The following is a 21,404-nucleotide window of genomic DNA, read 5'->3' on the forward strand; positions in this document are numbered from 1 at the left end:
GCTTTCAATAAATACTGATGCTGGAACATGATCTACATTCCAACATTCTTCTTTCTTTTTCAAATGACAAACTTACATCACAGCAAAGCAAATACTAATACTACTCCTACAAATACAACTACTACTACTACTACTACTAGTACTACTACTACAATAATAATAATAATAATAATAATAATAATAATAATAATTATCTGGTCAGATTTTTGCATTTAGATTGTTTCTTTTTATTTTCTTTTCATCGGAGGTCAACATGCATGCAGTTTTATTCTCTCTCTCTTGTATGCATGCACACGCACACACAAATGCATGCACACACAAACACAGAGGGAAAGACCAGATCTTAACCACACAATTATTGTAAGCAAAGATTCTGTCAGCTTTCTACTTTCAGTGATGATCTGTCCTCTAGGACCAAACTTCAGAAACTACTCTTTAATAATTATGTCTGTTTGTGTTCAAATATATACATTTACATGGACAGTACTTTTCTGTGTACTTATACAAGATTAAGACTGCTACCAAATAGCAGTATATAGCAATATTGCTGTAAAACCAAAACTCATCTGATAACTCTTTTATTCACTGTATTTTCATGTTTCTTTCAACAGCACAACACAAAAGAAATGCGCACTTTATATAAATGGGATAAAATAATTTAGTTAAAATGTTCATTCTGGAAATGCAGGTATCTGACTCAGAGCCTGACAGAAAAGGAACTTTCTGTCTTTGCCTCCGATTTATAATTCCATTTCTATTGTGATGTCACCACATTTGCATCGAGGAAAAGCTGGTGTTCATTTTCACTTTAATGAGAAGCACACCAGTGCTATGAAAATGCTTTTGCAACATTTCAGATTTTGGATTCTTTTGGCAAGGAAGAAAAACAAACAAATAAAGGAAAAAAAGATTTTGTTTAGCCACCGAGCCGAGATCCCAATTTACAAATAAAAAGATGCTGTTCTGTTCCGCTCTGCACAGTATCTCTATTGTACTTTGTTCTACTGGAAAACTAAAACCAAAACCCAACTTTCAAACTTCATAATCAAGATTTGTTGAACAGGAGTGAACCTCTTTCTTTAAATTTCAACGGTAAGTAGGTGTGGTAAACAGAACTAATGTTGTTACTGCTGAACTTTATTTAAAACCGGATTAAGAATGAGGTGGAAATGATACACAAAAAGCATAATGTACACCCGACAGATGAACAGGACAGGACAGTGGACAGACAGCCAGAACGCTGACCTCGAAACGAGTGACGAACATCTGCACGCGCCCCGTCTTTCGACGCGCACTTTTGAGACTTTACTCCGGATCCTTGTTTACTGGGTACCTAAACTTTAGCAGCTTGCCACGGAGGGATTAGAGGCAAATGCGCTGCTTTTTAATCAATGTGTGGTTATCCCTGGAAGGCAAATTACTGTCTCTGCGTGAGCTTGAAAAATACCAACCTTTTGACATGGGGAAATTCGATAGGAAAGTAGAGCACTTGGCACTTGGGTCTGATGAGCGCTTCCAGAGCTCTAGGTCTGTGGTCAGGAATCAGCTTCATGAAAGCAGATATGGACGTGAGAAAGGACTCCATGTTGAAAGCAGAGTTAAACACCACTACATCTGCCACCAAGCTGCAAAATGGAGAAAATACAAAAAAAGAAAGATAAAGAGAACTGATGTAAGCGACGGTTAAGTAAACCTGGAGAAGGAACTGCAGAGTTTGCAAAACGATATTGAACTTAAGGAAAAATAGGATGTTTCTTCAAGAACATTCTGAAGAAATAACAGCTTTGTTTGAAGGCACTGTGTACAATATGGCATAGCGTGTATACAGAAGCTGTCATTAAAAAATTGATTGCGTAATCATTTCTAAGCCTTTTCAGTTTAGGTCATTTTTCTCAGTTCCTTTTTTTGCCCCCCCCCCCCCCTCCCCCCTTAATTAAAATGCAGCCAAAGTTTGAGCCGTTGCAGACAGAATTATCAAAGTTTGCCACGGCATGCTTTTTCCACCAACTCTGTTACTTTGGTGTGACACCTCTTCCCACACAATGAGACGGCATGACTCAGAGATGGTGACGAATAAAAATTCACGTCAAGGTAAGAAGAAAAGATATGCATCTGCCACCATTTTGTTCACATTTCATTTCAAGAAATACGTTTGATGATGGTTCTGATGAAGTTGATTTTATCTAAAAATAGATTCAAGTATCAAACAACTCAGGTAAAACACTTACATTCAGAGAACAGCTACATGGCAGCCATTTTTATTCCTAATATTTTTGTTAGTATTAATGTGTTGTTTTTATTCAAATGCGTTGTTTTATTCTGTCTTCAAATAGTTTTTAAAAAACACAATATGCAAATAAAGACAATGTTTGGGACTCTAAATAAGCTGATCTACTTCGTAAATTATACGCACCATTAAATCACATTTAAGAGTGGTGAAACATTATGCTGAATTTAATCCAATAAAACATTTCTTAATGAATAATTTACTTTGCAAAGTTTACTTTCTAAGGTCAGGCAGTCGCCATCTCTATCTGGTTTAATGAATTAAATCTTGATTGAATGGGTAATTTGGAAAATTAAAGTTATTGACATTTTGCCCGATGGAAATCAACAATAATTTTTTATGGAGTGCTCCTCTTTCTTGCATATTAATTTTGCATTATTGTGATTAATTACGATGCCGCTTCTCCAGAAGAATGGCTATACACCCAAACAGACAGCACCGATTCGGGCTGTCATAATTAAACGCCTTTGACAGAAAACCATGGGCTGATTGTACTTCCTGAAACAAATACGCTTTCAAAAGGGATTTTTAGAAAGCACCGATGTGCACATTTATAGGCACAGTTACAGTACCTCTTTTGCATAAACGCGTAACTCACTTTTGATTCTCTGTTTTATTTTGACACAGGCCGAGGTAGGTTGTGCATGTGCTTAATATTACAGGAACTGAAAAGTAGCCTGCCGTCCCTCCCCAGTGTTTCTGTGGCTTAAATGTGTTTGCTGTTCAAGCATTTATTGCCCTTATTGAATAAACGATTCAGGGGGCAAAAACCGTTGGAACTGAAAATTCAATATGGCGCTCTGTCAGGAGTGTGAATGTGTCCCGACTAAAACTAAAAAATGAAAATGTCATAAGACCGTGTTTATCATCAGTTGACAACAACAGAACATTTCACTTTGTTATCCTTTTTTTTAAAGCAGTGTATGCAGCAGACAGACTGGTACAGCACTAGATATTTCTGTAGCTCACAGGCACGCTTTTCATGAATGCGTGCGCGGACCTCGTGCACCCATCCTTCAGCAGCGCCCACCCTGCCGATGCAGGTTAATGCAGGTACCAGAACTTTTCCCTGCAGGACTCCAGGTCCAGACGGAGGTAAGGCGAGTCGATGCTTACACGATACAGCACGCACGATTTATGAGGATCCCTCCATGTATTCTCATTAAACAGGATTTATTCGATGCGAACGTAATACGTTTAGCAAACATGACCTCATGATTCAGGCTACGGGCGGGATAAACACGCAGCACGACTCCATAAATCAACTCAAATTACAGGCTTTAACTTTCAGAGCAGGTGATGGAGAGGGCTTCAGAATTGCACAGAGGAGACAGGCAGAGAGGACAGGCGTGCGTTTACCATGAGAGGACCTGGTTGTATCCGTACTGGAAGTCCCGTTCCTGGCTCTTCCGGACCGGGTAGATCAGCTGGTTCTCGTGGAAGTACAGGACCTTTTTCAGCCGGGCCAGGTCGGGTCGGAGGGCGGCCAGTTCCGCCAGGTTGAGCACCGAGCTGGCGAACAGCACTCTGGGAAACGAAAGGCGGGTCAGCGTGGCGGCTCCGCGGCGTTTAAACGCCCTCTTCCTTCATCCCCCGCCCAGCCCCTCGGAACCCACAGGCCCGACTCCCTACAGGGCCGTTTTTCGGCACCGGGCCCCGCCAGTGCAGGGTTTTGATCTTGCCAGGGAGGCGCTGAAAGAAAAGTCTGGACTCTTTTCATGATTTTTTATTTCTCCTCCCTTACTCAAGCTGTAGCGAGGCCTCGGAGGTTTTCTGAAGTCTGATACAAAAGACAAAAGAGAAGTTTGTTTTTTTTTCCAGAACTTGAAAACAGCAAAAAAATAAAAATAAAAAATACTCCATAAAAACTAAAAGATGGCAATGAAAAGGGAAACAGATTTCCCAGTGGTGGCTGGATATCATTTTGTGAGAACATCTGCCCACAAATTTCTTGGTTAAGATGCAAGTGTCAGTGCCACAGGAACTGCTTAAGTCTTCAGAAAGGTTGAAGGTCAAGACGGAAAAAAAAAAAAAAAAAAAAAAAAGGCCAGAAATTCTACAAAGGAAAATAAGAACAACGGTGGATCAGTTAAGACAGGAACATTATGACTACTCATAATAATACCCTTCTGGAGGATGAAACTGGGGAAACTGATGACGCAAGGAAATATTTTTTTTTATGACTCTACGCGATGGTCCACCGGATGTGCACTGAAAGACCATGCAGACTAGATTAAATTAAAGGACCATCAGCTACTTTATTTATTTAGCAGAAACAATTTTCATGAAATTCAAGTATTTTTTAATATATTTTTTACTTTAGGTAGAGAAGAATTCAGTTAATGATGAGCATTCATTGAATAAGAAACCAACCAAAAAATAAAGCTTTTTTCAATTTCTACCTACAATAACACAAAAAAGATCCGTTTCACAAAATAAATATCTTTGACTTTCCTCAAAATATCCTCTTTTAACTTTAATTACAACGAAACAAATTACTGGCAGTCTATCCAATCATTTTGCAAAGTGGGAGGTGGCGGGGTGGGAGGAAGGTGACAAATATCTTGTGGTGTCTAGCAAAAGAAACCGCACAACTACAGCTTGAACTCAACGCAACTTGAGATAAACCAGTTTCCCTGACTACAGTGAAACTATGAGCTGCTTGTCTAAAAGGATGTGTATCTGCCTTTTCCCAACCTTTCTTGGTCCAGAGTTGATGGAGCTTGGCCTATGAGAGTCTTTTTTTCATGTTAGCAGCAAGCAGCAAGGGCTTTTTCACAGACACACATTCTTTTAAAGCATCCATTTCACTCTAGTCAGGGATGCTGGTTCCTCTATAGGTTGCATTGAGTTCATCTTGTAGTTATTATGCGATTTCTTTTGCTTGAAAATTCTTTCTGCTAAATAAATAAAGTAACCATTAAAATAAGTAACATCAAGTAACAATAGGTTATAAAGGGCAAGTCGTATCCTGGGAAGAGCATTGACAGAAAATAAATCAGTAAATAAATAAATCTAGCAATGATTCTAGTCAGCATTCTAGTGAAAAATGTTGTGCAAAAGAGACCCTTTCACTTTTCCATATGTGAGGCCAGTGAAAAATAGTGAAAAGCCAAGTTAAGGCTCAGATATCTCATACAGGATAAAAGCAGCTAGCTTCACTTGGCCTGCCTGAGCTGCAAGCCAGCGACTATCTACTGTATTTGGCAAACATACTGGAAACCCTTCAGATGTTAGTGGACCTGAAGTGCAGGAGTGCCAGTGGAATATGTCCAGGGCTCTAAATATTCTAAAGATGACCTGTGTTAAAAGCTTCACCTGGCTGAATCATCACTACAGTACAGTCTATGCGTTGAAAAACATGTGGACTCATGACAAGTGTTAGACTGACTCCATTAAAGCCATTAATATATAGTGGTACTATAAAACCCCTTGTAAGAACTCAAAATCCTTTAAAAGACAACTGAGTCTAAAGTACACCTGTGGAAAAGTACATGTTTCTATCAAAGTCTCAATTTATCATAAATATCCTCACTGTCATATTCCAGCAAAACAAATTCACAAATAGAGAAAAATCATTGCCCTGAATTAAAATAAATCTTTGCAGTTGACCCAGCTTAAAATAAGCTACGTAGAGGAATTAAAGACTGCATTAATTGTATTTTTCATGTCGTCAAAATCGAAGGCAATCTTCATTAGAGAGGAAAAGGGGGAATTAAAACCATTAGGTGTCCCAGGATTAAACAACAACATCCCTTAAAAATGATGAGCCCGAAACATTTTTCTTCAAATGAAGATGCAGCAAGTTTACAGCCTTCCAAGCAAACAATGCAATCCCTGAATGGCATAATCAATTTTCAGGTAGCAACTCCTTAGTTAACTCTATGGGGGGACTCAATCCTTTAATTGCTAATTCGTTGGTTAACAGGCTTAGCACAGGCTTAATACCATGGTCAGCATTCTGCATTTTAAATGCCGTTGATCCTAATTATTTCTTCAGAAAGGTTTAATATCCACCAACTCCTGTGCAACACAATGATAAAAGCTTCTGCTTTCAGACATTATTATTACAAGCATACACATGATGAGCCCTTTCAGACATTATTATTACAAGCATACACATGATGAGCCCGCCTTGTGAGGCTGAAAGTTTATTAACATTCATAAACCTGGCACTGATTAAAGCAGATTATGTCAAAGAAATGCATTTATAACTAATGGTAAAGTCTATATTGGTTGTTTGTTAGCTTGACATAGACAGAGTACTGACTTTAAGCTAACATGGACTTGCAACTGGCAACTGAAATACAGTTTTGAAGACAGATTCACAGTAAAATTATGAGTGACTGAATGAGAGATAGAGTGAGAGAGAGAGAGGGTATACTAAATCTGGAGCAGAATGTTGGGAAGTGCTTACATCATAATAATATGCAAATTAGGATCTAAAATTCTGATAAAGTTGTGCGCCACAGTGGATGAAAATGAGGAATTGAAAGCTGTAATAATGCTATGCTAATTGAGTGTTTTCATGTTCTTAAAATAACTGTCAATGCCACTTCACAAACTGAAAGAAATACATGTTCTCAATGTTTATAGTTTACAGTCAATAATCTTACAAATCTTTTGTAGGCCTTTGGTGAAGATTCTCAGTACTGCGACAGACAAATCCAATCAATCAGGAAATGGCTGTCATAGTTTTGTATGTTGAGTGAAACATTACCTAAACGACTGAAAGAAATGCTCCTTAGGAACATTCAGCCCAGAGTCAAATCCCCACCCAATGATGTAACTGGAACAAGGGCAGCTACTCGGTCCAAACCCCACCCGGTCCGTCAGTGATGTGACAGGAACAAAGAAAACTCTGGGTTGTTAAGAGGTCAATGGGAGCATGGAGATGGTTATTCGCAGGATAAATTAATTCCCAGCTACTTCCCATGCACAAAAAAAAAACACCTTTATTGAGTACTTTGATCTGAGTGCTTCTAAATGCACAGCCTCCAGGCATCTTCTAATCCCAAAACGTGCACCGTTCCGGTCACATCTCAGCACTGCAGAGCCATGAAACTGCATTTCCCAGGTATGAAAGGATCGCTTATGGTGCTTTACATTTAAGATGGTTTCACACTTACACCACCCCCCCCCCCCCCCGGCCTCCTCCCCCCCCTCCTCAGTCACTACAGTGAGTTCAAAACCACGAGATGACGGACTCCATTAATAAAAGGCACGTTCTTAAGCTGGGCGGAGTGCAAGTTGAACCCGAGAGGGCTTTGAAGCTCATGGCCTTGCTAAGTTAACCCAGTCCCCAGTCATCTGCCCCATTCGCTCGTGCGCCTTTCATGTGGAAACGCCACAAGCCATTCGCGCCGCAGCGCTATCACGTCACCCGCACATCTTCGGAGCAGCCATTCTGCGCATTTCCTGGCCCGGTCTTGAGCTTCGATCAAAAAAAAAAAAAAAAAACTAAAAAAAGCACCCCTAAGTAATAAAGAGACCTGACTCAAACCAGATGAAAAATCTCTATTTTTACCTTTCTCTGCCAAGCCTACCCTCACACACATCCTGGGTAGGCAAGCTTCAGACCAGCAAAATCGTAGCAGTCAGTAACTCTGCAGTTTACCATGCAAAGGGAAAAAAAGGCACAATTTTATTGCTGTACTAGCTGCCAAAAAATATAGTACTTAACAAGTACAATACTGACCAATTTCAGAGTAATGTAATGGATTCTCCTCGAGGGTATATACCAAAACCTCTGTACCAGCTTATTATTTATTGCCTCCCTTGAAAATACACACCTGTGATCATTCATGAGAGAGACTTCTTAAATGTCTGTAAACCAGAAACAATTACAGTGTCATGTAATAAGAAACAGATTGAGTGTGAGCCAGGAGGATACCACTCAGCTTTTAATCTGATTAAAATGTGGCTCTCAGTGGAAAAAAGAAAAAAAAAACTTGATCAAAGGACTGCCACATAAAGCCAAGAGAAACAGAGACTGAACCTGGTAGTTTCTTTGTTGCATTGAGGCAGTTGTATTCATCATTTCACATTTTAATAATTTTATTTAACTTTTCATGAAGATTGAGGTTAATCTTCTGCATTCAATCCCAGGAGTCTCTGTTAAGATTTGGTAGAACTTCAAAGTCAGGTTGAGGTTGCACTTTTCAGCTGTTTGATTTGCCACTGCGGACGGAAAACATAACAGCAGTTGTTCTTCTCATAAGGACAGAAGGACAGAACTTAAATATGTTTTATACATATGTTCCAGGTAAGTGAAAAAGCTGTTTAAAAGTTAAAAGGCAGTATCAGATCCAGGGAAAGTTGGGTTGGCCAGTCAATGCTTTCATGCCAGTCAAGTGAGTGATATTTAGAACTACACCATGTTCCAGGGGATACTTAAGAACAGAAATACTGAGACTAATTAATCAAGGGAATTCCAACAAGATAACTATATTAAATTATAAATTGCCATTTTTCAGGATTTCCCACAGACATAACCACAATGACAACAGACTATCAGCCCTTAAAAACACTAATTTCTGTACCTTCTGACCTCATGTCAAGAGACAGAATTCACAAACAACTTCCACACAATAAAGCCCCAAACTTTGGGGATTTTGCCTTCTTTCCTTCTTTTTCCTGCTGATTATATTTATCACAAATGCTGCTACTTCACTAGAAGCTTACAGAGTAACTTGTTTGCCCATGAAACCTTTGGACAGGCACAGGTTCAAATCCTTCGTCAGCTGCAGACAAATTTTAACACGTTAAACTAGCTTGCTTGCTAGCGAACAATTGCCTGATAATTTTAAACTATTGCTTTTGCAACTGTATAATCTTTGGGGGAAATTTATATTTCTGAAATCCAAATAAAATACACCCACACTTTAGACAGTTTTGCATTCGCCATTTTGACTGAGTTTAATGTTAGCTACCTTGCTTCAGACTAAGGGTATAAACATTTGTACAGATGGCTCTGCGTTGAAATCTGCGTTGCAATTTGGTCCAGTAGGTAAGGTTACCGGTAGCATGGCAACTGGGAAAAGATAATGGTTTCTTCACGGTAGGTATATCGATTTTCATCAAGTGAGTTCTCCGCTGAGAGATTTCTACATGTTGCCTACTTTTTAACTAGGTTACTGTAGTTACCCTGCAACAGCACATTTCTAAATGTTAGCTAGCCCTATAGATACTCTTTACACAGCCTACAAACCATTAGTAGGTCTGTCATGTAAGCTACACAATACCTCATTAAAAACACTTCCATTTAAAAATATGACAGACACTTTCATTTATTTGTCATACAAATTACTTGAAATACTTTAGGAAACATTGGGTAGCACTGCTTCGGAATACAGCTAGTTTAATTTCAGTGAGCCAAGATAGCCAATGGTGTTTCATGTAACTCTGCCTAATTTTGACATCAATACTTTTAATGACAGGCCTAGATTTTGCGAGTTTGAATTAATTACTTATAGACAGTGCTTTGTAAGTGAGAGTAACTTGGCATTTCTGTATGTTGAAAATGTGTTTTTCTTCAGATGCATACAGTACATGGCCAAAAGTATGTGGACACCAACATCCAACATCTCATCTAAAATGATGGGCATTAATATGATGTTGGTCCACTCTTTGCTGCTATAACATCTGTCATTCTTCTGGGAAGGCTTTATACTGCGCATTGCTGCAGAGATTTGCTTCCATTCAGCCAGAAGAGCATGAGTGAGGTCGGGCACTGATTTGGCGATTAGGCCTGGCTCGCAGTTGGCTTTCCAACTGATCCCAAAAGTGTTGGATGTGGTTGAGGGCTTTGTGCAAGCCAGTCAAGTTCTTCCACACCAAAAAAAAAACATTTCTATATGGAACTTCCTGCCAGCCCAGGAATATTGTCATGCTGAAACAGTTAAGGGCCTGGTCCAAACTGTTGGGGAAGCACAGAATCATCTAGAATATGATTATATGCTGTCGTATTTAGGTTTGCTTTCACTGGAACTGAGGGGCCTAGCCAAAACCATGAAAAACAGCCCCATGCCAAAGGGTGTCCAGATACTTTTGGTCATATAGTGTATTTCACTGAGACAGACAGCAAGATCTATAGTGATTGTCCAGTGGCCTGTCAACAGGAATCCTGAAACAGATAAACAGTAGCTAGAATCTAAAAGATGTTTTAGGACTCATAAGACTTGCAGTCTTCACCAAATATAGGGGGGTGTTTAAAAAGTATTTATCAATGCTTCTGTGTCAATAGGGGTTGACACTGTGCTGCCAGGAAAGATCCTCCTTTTCATAGCCCTGCACAGAACAGCTGTTTTGACAGTGGGACCTCCCCACTTTACATTTACATGCCATTTAAGTGAATCATAAAATGCAAATATTGCAAATAACACCTACACTTTTGTGGTCTAAAGTGATTTCTAAAGGGATAAGCACCATTTTAATAAAATTAATGATTAACAGGGTGGTTCTCTCTCCTGAAAGGATCCACTCACATACATTATACAATATACTCTTAAACTCAGTTACTCAGTCGTTGTACCTTAGTAAATGACAAAAAAAATAAAAAATGTCTGCAAAGACAAATTATGTCTTACGCTTGACGCACATACTTGCACACTCATGGAGATGACGGGCAGTTAGTTTGTTAACTTGGTATCAAGAACACTTGCACATTAAAGCAAATTGGGCAAAGGCAGCATCTGATGGCTGCAAGAGAGAGACAGACACAGCCTGGTCTCTGTAAACAAGGCCTTGTGCCAATGTGGCAAAACTGGACGTTTTCAATCAGTGAGCACTTGACAAAAGAGATTAGTGCACTCAGCCATCCCTGCAGGCCCTGGTATCAGAGTCATGGACAAGAATTAGACACAGTGGTGAGAATGCAGTGCGCAAAACTTCTAAAACAAGTGGGAGGATTGGCTCTTTCAGGTTTTCGTGCGAGCAGCCAATGCAGAACTGTTTGTTCTTTTTTTTTTTTTGGACAGCTTCACGCTACCTTTGAAGCCACTGTTCATGTAGGTGACTGTTTTTTAGGTCATGGCTCACTTCTTGTCGACCTTAAGTAAATCGAGCTGAGGTAGCAGGTGTTCGCTGGGCAAAAAGGCACATACCTCCTGACTGTTCGCAGGTTCCTCGCAATGGAAAATTGACACTTCTCTCAAATCATTAAGATAATTGAAACATTTAGCTAATTCATGTACAGGACCCAGTCTTGGGACAATGAGTCGGCACAAACAAGCACTTGCTTCAGTTCCAGTGCCTACGCTATTTTTATTCATTCACTTTTTTCCCACTTTACTTTCATATATCACAACAGACATCAACATATTTCCCCTTGCATCTAAAAACAACACCAAGAAAAGAAGTACAGCCCAAGTTACAAAACACAGACGATACTTGCAGTTACCCAGCATCAAAGTTCCATGGCTGAGCCCACCAAAAACCTCCAGTGAGTTTCTCCACTCAAACGTTGTGGTCTTGCATTATAATTAGAGGAAATCCCTTTTACAGCCAATGACAGTTGCTCTTCTGCTTAGGGCATTTACCAGAATGTCTTCTTCACAAACTGACACACCCAACAGAATGCCCAGTTTGTGATAATGACTCGACCCCTTCGATCGTGCACCTCTCAGCTTTACATTATGCAATAAAGAATAGCTCCGCACACAGGTTTTTTCCCCTCCTACTGTACTAGTACAAAAATGATGACGGTGAAAAGTCCCTGGAAGTATGCTTTAAAAATAAAGTCTGTATTGTATGTTACCATACGCCGGTGGAGGGTGGGGTGGGGGTGGCAGATAAAATGCAAACCGATGGCTGAACTTCAAGGCCCGAGGCAAAGAGGAGCGTTTTGATGAGTAAACAACTCCCACGGCATTTAGGAAGAGGGCCGATGATTGCGCTTTGATCATGTAGAAGCAATTACGGACAGCAGCGTGCAATCGCTCTGCCACTGAGCGGTAAACATCTGTGGTGGCGGCCATGTTGTGTTAACTTCAACTGCTGGGAAAACCCATTACTGAAGCAGGGAAAGTTTAATTATTTTTAATACGCAGGTGAGATTCAGATACCCACGCACACATAAACAAACACACACACACAGAAATCTAAATCACTGCTGCCACCAACAATATAATCCATCAAAAGTTCATGAGTCAGCCAATCATTCACACTGGAAATGCTTCATGACGCTACAGTAAGAATCAGAATCACAATAGTTTCACATTTAAATGTTCATGCTGCTTTACAAAAAAAAAGAAAAAAAAACATAAGTGTCGAAATTTCTGCAGTTTGTTTGTGAGATGGTGAAAAATGGCCCAATCCATACCCTACAACATCTAAAATATTATTAATATTTTCTTCCCGTTAAAGAAACGCTCCCAGCAGGCTGACCCGACAAATTCATATCCATTTTATGGAATTAAAGAACTTAATCTCGCCATAATAACGTCCCGAAGGAACGTTTCGAACAGAGTTTATCAGTCGCCAACATTTTGCTTTAATTCCACTTGGCCCGTGTTCCTAAGAATACTGAGGAGACTGGGAAAGCATTATTTGTGCCTCAGTTTGTTAGTGTGTTTTTTTTCTTCCCCCGACACTGAAAAGAATTAGACAATGACGAGGGACAGGGCAGCCGCCCTGCGTGGTATCGATATGGCCTACACCGCCGCGCAGAGTGGCTTTGTGTGTAAGGAGGGCCCAGAGAGAAAGAAAGATCATCTTAATTATCGTTGAGAAGGATCTCAGAGCTACACCTGGGCTAGAATAATATCACTTACGGACACAGAGATAGGCGAATAATTCCGGTTAAATCACAGACGTTGTCCAAATGAGGGGGGAATGACAGATTCTAACAGGCCAAGAGCGGGATAAGCCTACTCATTTGTCCCTCCGATTTGTTATAAAATACATAACATACATCTTTTTAAATTTACATCAAAATAGTTATGTTACCAACAAAATGAACACGATAAAAAACTAAAAGTTGTTCAGGCATTTGGTGTGTAGAGAGCCTAGCTTTAACCTCAAGGTGACTGAGTGATTTCCACAGCCTCAACTGGGTTATGATTTTGAGTTGATGGGAAAACCATTTCAACCGATAAACTTTGATGGGCTACTGCTAATCCCATGCCAAACGCGTTCAGTGTAATGTCATACGCAGATATTAAGGCGCCTGATCATATTTACGATGCACTAAAGGGCAATGGGTCAACAGACACGAAAAGACGTGTGGAAAATACTAGGCACCCACTTGAATTGACCATATGTACACCGCACGAAGAAACAAACTTTCAGCATTTTCCACTGCATTTGATTATAAAACAACCAAACTAAAAATAAAAAATAAAAAATAAAAAATAACAAATAATAATAATAATAATAACAACAACAATAATAAACATTTATCATTTAATTTGTAAACATCACAAGTAGTTCTGATGCACAGGAAAATCTGGATCAGAGTTTTCCAGCAGTAGTGGCCACACCCCATCCCTGACATGCAGTGCAAACCCCCTTGTCCCCCGCAAAAACCAAACCTATACCAAGGAGGGAAAAACAGCATCCCAATATGTAGCTCTGTTTCCATCCTGATCAAAACATAAATGCATATATTTTTCAAAAATGCAGATCTTACTGAGATAAAGAAGTAAAAAATATGAGCGACAGGGAAAAGTGAGCGCATCCGAAGTCTTACAGTTCCAAATCCTCACCATGGTTATGGGCATCCACAACTGAAATGAATAAGGTGATAAAGGGTGTTTAACTGATGAATGCTCTCACCTGTAGGAGGAACTGGCTGGAATGGTCTGCATGAAATATATGGCCGCCGTTCTGGCTCTCCAGTGCCATTTCTTGGCTGGCAGTGTGTAGGTGACGCAGTCCTCCAGGTCCTCCTGGAGAAGGTCAATCAGCTGTTTGTGAGAGCCTCCGTAGAAGGCCTCAACCAGCAACACACTCATGCCCGAAACCCTGCGGGAGAGGGGAGGGTGGGAGGGGGTGGCACAGACAGACACCGAACGTACCCATGAAATCCATAGAACGGAATATCAGTTTGAAGCAAATGACAATATGCATTAAGAAGTTTCAAGTTTTTGGTTTGGGGTTTTTTGATGTCATGAGGGAGAATGCCTATTCATAAACAGAAGCAGCCTAATTTTTTTTTTTTTAATGCTACCAACTAACTTTGTGTAACTGTAAAACAAAAATTAAATAAAACTAAGGGGTTAGGACTACAAAAGCACAGACGCTTTAAAATTAGAACTTTGATAAAAAGTATTGATAAAAATAAGTTTCAACTTCACATTTCGAAACAAGAAAAGGCAATAAGGGGGATTCCCAGCAGCCCACTTCATTATTAAATGGACAGGGTTTCCGTAAATGTGGTGTAACTGCTCGCCATTTTCTGCTTCTGGTCCGTGGGCGAGTTCTTCAGTGTGTACAGCGCTAGCCCGAAAAACGAGGCGTGGAGGCTAGGGATTCCCAGGGCGCAGTGCTGTTACACGTGCGGACGCGGCTGGGAATCCCCCATCATGCACCAGGCCTCTGATGCAAAACCGTATAACCCCATATAGTAGATCCCAAAGATATGCATCTCCAGTAATTTCAGAGTTTTTCTCAAACTGTTCTAAATCGCTAAGTCATCAGGGCTGTCGTGTCCTACTTTGATGACTGACATATTCAACAGCACATATACGTAAACTAATTCTAAGTGGGAGAAAAAGAAAGTGCAGGTGTCGGTTATTGGAGAAAAACCCAGGAAAAGGGTTTGGTTGTAGGTACAGGGAAATTCCAGTCATGAAATTAAACTTTCAGATATTGTAGCCCAACGATAGGAGGCGCCACCGGGGAGGGGTGACAGGTCCAATAATTCAACACAAACACAAGAACGGATATGGTTGTCTCGGTCAACGTAACCAGGACTTTTATTTTGAAAACAGGAAAACAAGCAAAATAATACAAACAAAATGCTAGCTCCAAGTGAGTCTAACTATTTGGGCCCTGTCTAAAGTCAGGCACCTAAGCTGCTTACCGACAAGACAAATTGTAGACAAAAGACTGGTCAAAAAACAAGCATAGTTCAGTACACGGTTCAGTTCCTCACACAGGAAATGGGTCAAAAGGCAATCGGGCACTCAGACAGAAAACAGGTCATTCACAGGTTCCAATACAATATCTGTAACACTCACAGTCTTTTCACAAAGCAAACTCCCCCCCCCCCCCAGCTTCACAGCTGTATGGGCTCCTACTTATACTGAGCTTGATTAGGTAGAATGGTATTCAGGTGGGTTTAACAAGGGGGCGGAGCTGGCAATTGGAAGGGGGTGGAGCCACCAGAATGGAAAATACCGGCCTTCCACTACAGCTGTCTTCATGGCCTTACAATATGTATACCCAAGACTTTTGACTGCACTGTGAAGCAATCCATGCCCAACAAATACAGTACATGCATATCATTACATCATCAATTAATCATGCGCTCATTTAATTTGTTTAGTAATTTCCTTACCAAGCATATTGTTCTGCAGATTTCTTTAGCAAAAAGTTTTTTTGTTTATTTTTTTTAAATAAAGTTATGTTTGATTGATGAAAAGTAATGATAAGCTTTACCCTTTGCAGTTCATTATTACTGCATTTTTGACCTGGTTGAGACACTTGCTATAGCAATAAATAACATAAGAAAGCCTAGGAGGGGCATTTCATTGTCTGCAACAAGCATTGATGGATATTCCGACTTTAGCTGATTAATATGAGGTAGTAGGTACAGTACTGACAGTGCATTCACACGATAGCCTTTATTTAGCATTCAAACTCACTCACTTCTCTCTGTTCACAAACACCCACTCAGAAATGGTGCCTGAAACCTTTCTACAAACCCACACTGGAGACTCAGCACATCATAATGGGCAGAAAAATGGATTTGAAATTAAGTTCTGCTTCATTTTGAGTCTTCGTATTAGATGGTGCATGGTGGTGCATTTCTCTAAAAACGGCCAACAGCTGCAGTGCATAAAGTTCAGCTTCCTTTAAAGAAAAGGGGAAAATATCTTTATGCATTTGAATATTTTCCACACGCTGATCTGGTAAGTACTGCTCGCTCACCTCATGATGGTTCTTGTAATCAGTGTCAAGTGCATTAATAATCCAGATTAAATTATTTCTAATGAATATGAATTGAGGTCATCATAATGGATGCATCTTTCAGATGATGCGTTCAAACTTATTATTTTATTACTTCCATGTTTGATTTCTATAAAATATTGCATTATGATAAATTATTCATGCCCCTTAGCTTTTCATCTTCTAAGATACAAACTCATCTGATGCTTTTTACAACTATTTATTTTATTCTAAAAACAGAATTCTCCCAAGAAGCATCCCGCTATCACCCGAGGATGTATTTCTTAAATAAAAGCAGCAGCACTTTGCATACCTAAGATCTGCATATTAAAGGAATGAGCAATGTGAATTAGGAATCTTCAGCAGTGAAATTTAATCAGTGCCTACCTCTGACTGCAGTTCAAAACTCTTTTGGGTGTGGAATCTGAGGCTTTATACCCCCACGGTTGCACATTATTTTATTTTATTTTTTTGCTATTCTCAGTGCGATTCAAGCTCCCCGCTCAACTTCCATATGGACTCAAGGCTACCTCTGTTCACTCAATGGGTGGTTTATGATAACTGAATTGCCTCAGTAAATGGAGAAACGTGCAGACTTAATATAGGCACTACCTTTTAGTCAACCTGTGCTGAATGGTTCTGTCTGTGATTCAGTAATGTGAAACAAGCCTTTTGGGAACCTAAAGCCCGGCTGAGGGGATAAATGACATTTTGCTTCCACAGATCTATGCAAACAGACACTGACTTGCTTGCTACAGGCCAGATCTGAGGTATCCTTGCAACTGAATGAAATTGGTACTGCATTTCAATGTCACATCTCACACTTACACAGTTCTGAAGTATGAACTTACACAGGCATGCGGTCACCCAACAGAACATTCCACCTCTTAACATAACTAATGGGACGCTTCAACTTGGACCTGCGAATGGCATTTCCAGACATTTCTGGCATCCTGAACCAAAGGAGCAAGTGCACAGTGAAGAGATTGGAAACGAGGATGAAGAATATTCCACTCCTGACGTGGAACCGAGATGGAGGTGAAACGGAGACCGGGTCGGCAGCCCGCCACCTTGCATTCCGTTCTCTGATCTCCACTGGGGGAAACTGTGGGCCCAGACACAGCAGCCCAACGTGGGTGTGAAATTACAGCTACTACTGAACTGACAGACACTGAAACCTAACGGCAAGCCTCTTCCTTCATTAGCAAGTTTGTGTGTGATTATATGTCAGGAGTATTTTTGCTTTTCGGAAGGCAGCACATCAGCCAACTGATCCTTACACTTCGTACATGTCAGGCCCCGAGTTAAACTACATGTCATGGTTCACTATATGAATAGCAACTGGGAGCCAAAAACCTGGGACTGAAATGCTAAGCTGTTTCATATACCTCCATTGGTACTTTCAGTTTTGAAGCTTACTTACTCACAGCAGACGCAAGGTTATTGGAGAACTGGGCTTGTAACCAAAAATGTAAGGTTAAATGAGAGGGAGAAGTGCTGTTGGGCTTGAGCCCGACAATCATGTGCTCTCCTGCATTGATTCACCAAATGGTCAACTGTGCAAATAGACACTGAGGAAGTTTTAGTAATTGACATTTCATTCTTGACTAATGAACCTATCACTAGGAACTCCTTTGGTTCACGCCACAGAACTATAAACACGCTCATTCCATAAAGCTGCCATGGGTTTCAGATGTAGAAACTTTGTACCTGCATTCTGCAATGACTAGCGAGTAGGAGTTCAGTTCTCATCAGAATGGACAAACATATCGCGCTACGCACCTTTAGTTTCTAGGTCCTCAGGGGCGCAATTGTTCGAGGGTTGCCATGACGGTAATGTCCTGGCTAGCGCTGAGCTGGAAGTCACATCCAGCCACTTAGCTGGGACCTACTTCTCCGGTGTCATCGCTAATCAGGTCGGAGGAGAGGCTAGCGAAGCGACCTCGGCGTGGTCCTAATCAGCCCCTCGTCCCTGCCCCGCTCATCATTCCATTCTAGTCCGAGTATAATGACACTCCTATTCATCGCCTCTCGTCTTGAGTCGGTCCATTAAACGGAAAGGGGTACAGGCCCATTTTTCCAAGGTTTTCTCCGACTGTTCCAATAATGCAAAATAAGAGTTCGGCGTTACAGAACCTGAATGCATTCTGTCACAGCTAAACCAACTTAAGTTACTGGACTCTGGTAGTGACCAGTGAACCCCTTTGAGAGATCAATCATTGCAAAACCGTGATGTCAGGCTCCCTTTTTATTTCACAGAATTTCAGACCACTGCGAATGGTTTAAACAGAAATGATGACTCCATTCTCAAATTATACTCAAATGGAACCGAGTGTAGCCTCATTAACATCTTAAGTGCCTTCAGCAACTACAAAATATGCGATTGTGTCATTTGCACAATTTTCATATTTCACATTAATCCATGTGTGGTCTACAGAGCGTCTGTGAAGATATTTTGAGAAAAAAAAATGTGCCCGAAAATGTAAGACTGAACTTACAATGTATGATTTTTGGCTGATAGAACTATATTTTCCTTGGATTAAATTCTGCATACAATTAAAAATAAACTGTACATTGAGTTATATTGCCTTGAATAATATTTCTCTTGAATTTTGCATCATAGGTGTATCTCGCAAGAACAAAAACCTTCCAAATGCTGTTACAGATTGCCAAGCCAAGAGGACCACTGAATTTATAACTGGAGCGATTTACAAGTGCTGCACAGTGTCTGAATTACAGCGGGTCTCCAACAGGGAAAGACCCACTCCTAGCATATTAATACCACGCAACACAAATCTATGTCAGACTAATGGAAATGTTCACCTCCTACCTGAGCACTCAGTTCAAGGGCAAAGCCTTTCAGTAGCTGGAACAGATTCAACGCACTGCTACATAAAGCCAATCGGATCCTTAGCAGAGGGCAGCTGCTGTACCTCTGAGCAAGGTACTTGACCTTAATTACAATGAACAAGGTACTTAACTTGAATTACATCAGTGAATACCCAGCAGCGCAAACATGACATCTCAATTATGCGCTGCCGTGGGCAACTCCCCTGGAAGAGGGCGTCTCCTAAGTAATTAGAAAGGCGGTGCAATCATTTCCTATATCATGTCCGATCCTTATACTGTTATATACCCTTACTGCTGAAGCTGGAGGATGCAGCATCCGCGGGCTTGCACTCAAGCCATCCACTTCAACCGCCTCATTCAAGTAATCACTGTCTTCACGAAACCCATTCAACCCCGCTCCCCACTTCTGGATGTGTTAGCATTTTAAGGAGAACTTGAAAACCTGCTGGATTTTGACCCTCCGGATGCCCTGTCCCACCCTGTACTTAAGCCTCATCCTTTTTTGTATTCAGTTAAGGCCAGGTTCTGTTCCTCTGATGGGGAGACCAAGCCAATTCATATCTGTTTCAATTGATTATTCAATCAGTCAGACCCGACATCAACTTTTTTTCTTTTTTTTCGGTAATGGAATCTGCATTTGAGAAGTGTTTGACTACTTTTAAATCAGTGTTTCATGTATACCAAAGTGCTAGGAAGCCTGCCAAATGTGATTGGATCTCTTGAATTGCAACAGCCATTAAGATGGCTGTATGTTCTGCCACACAAGCAGTTTAATTTGTTATATAAAAGTTTTATTTATTTATTTGTTTATTTAATCTACAGCTGTGCTATGAAACTGCTGAAAACAAAGGCTGGCAATGAAACACATTTCAGAAATTATGTGAAGAATCTTTGGGCTGTTAAGCGTTCTAAAAGCAGAAGCAAAAAATATGTATCAGACCTTGATGGCAAACATTTATCAAAAACACTGCGAACAGATTCACCCAGTGAATGAAGGGGCTTACCTACAGTCTAGGTAGAAAACACACCGACCATGATTGTACATATTTTACCAATTTTATACGTTTTTTGAATGGAAATTTCAAGACAAGAAACACACTCGATGTTACCTGCTGAAATTAGGTTGCCAATACCGCATACCAATATTACATATGATATTCTGATATTTTCTTAAATGTGTGGGTGCTGATACATGCATCTATAGTTACATGCACAAAAGGGGATTACAGAGCACCACAGGAATATGGATCCTGTGCGTTTCCTGTAAAGACATGTCTCACATTACACAGGACGCAATGGGGAAATTTACAGTGAGACGAGCTATGTTAAATGGCCCATACTCATATCTAGCTTAAATTTACATTACAATTTAAGTGCCATGCTCAAGGGTGCGACAACAGTTCTGTATTAGGAAATCAAACCTGCAACCTCCAGGTTACAACCGTTCCTAAGAATCCCTCTCTCGCTCTACACTCCTGACACAGGGGAATGACAAATGAGCGTGCATTTCAGTGGAGAATTATGTGGAATCAAACCTCAAATGCCAGCGGTCCCATAGATTTCCTGTTATCCAAGCCAATTTTTAATGAACTTGAAAGACCGATGCTCAAATGGAGGCTTGAAGATGCCAGTAAGGTAAACAGGAGTGGGGAGTCATTAAAGGAAAGGCAGAGCTCATTTTCAATCAACAAACATTTCTTTTTCTTCTGGTTTCCAGGTTTTAAACTTGCCAGTCTCCCACAAACCTCTCACCATTCATTTCTAGTGTCACTGAGAGTTTGGTATGAATTAAGACAGCAGAATTCATTTCTGTAATGTTTAATTTTTTTTTCTTTTTTTTTTTTTTGGCAATATATGTAAAATCTTCCAGATACAGGTTATGATTCCAAATGGAATTAAGTTCTATGAGCAACTAAAACTCAGTGGAAAGGTGCTGGATGTCCACATCCATGCGTATCTTAATCAGTCTGGAATGTTCCACTGGACTCAGACAGTGCCTCCTTCATGCATTCAAATAAACATGGGTTATACTTTCTGTCTCCAAAACAAAAAAAGCAAACGTAAATAGAGGAATAACTTCAAACTGATTTGATGGTACAGTTGTAGAATTAAAATATCCAGAAAGCGAGAGAGAAAACAATTTCAAAGAAGATGC

The 21,404-nt window shown here is 40.3% G+C and overlaps 1 protein-coding gene across 2 annotated transcripts in view; it reads right to left on the reverse strand.

Moving 5' to 3' along the window:
* The window catches only part of gtdc1 (glycosyltransferase-like domain containing 1), a 59,782-nt gene that overhangs the window by 34,819 nt on the left and 3,559 nt on the right, over nucleotides 1-21,404 (reverse strand). For both annotated transcript variants that reach the window (XR_004764617.1, XM_035411718.1), the window contains exons 2-4: nucleotides 14,063-14,251; nucleotides 3,647-3,814; nucleotides 1,452-1,625 (exon numbers count right to left, since the gene is read on the reverse strand). Coding sequence is in view for 1 of the 2 variants with exons in the window: in XM_035411718.1 (XP_035267609.1) it covers nucleotides 1,452-1,625; nucleotides 3,647-3,814; nucleotides 14,063-14,241 (521 nt within the window). In the remaining variant the exon portion in view is untranslated. The remainder of the gene's footprint in view (nucleotides 1-1,451; nucleotides 1,626-3,646; nucleotides 3,815-14,062; nucleotides 14,252-21,404) is intronic.

This window comes from Anguilla anguilla, chromosome 3, assembly GCF_013347855.1.
Source record: "Anguilla anguilla isolate fAngAng1 chromosome 3, fAngAng1.pri, whole genome shotgun sequence".
Lineage (NCBI taxonomy): Eukaryota > Metazoa > Chordata > Actinopteri > Anguilliformes > Anguillidae > Anguilla > Anguilla anguilla.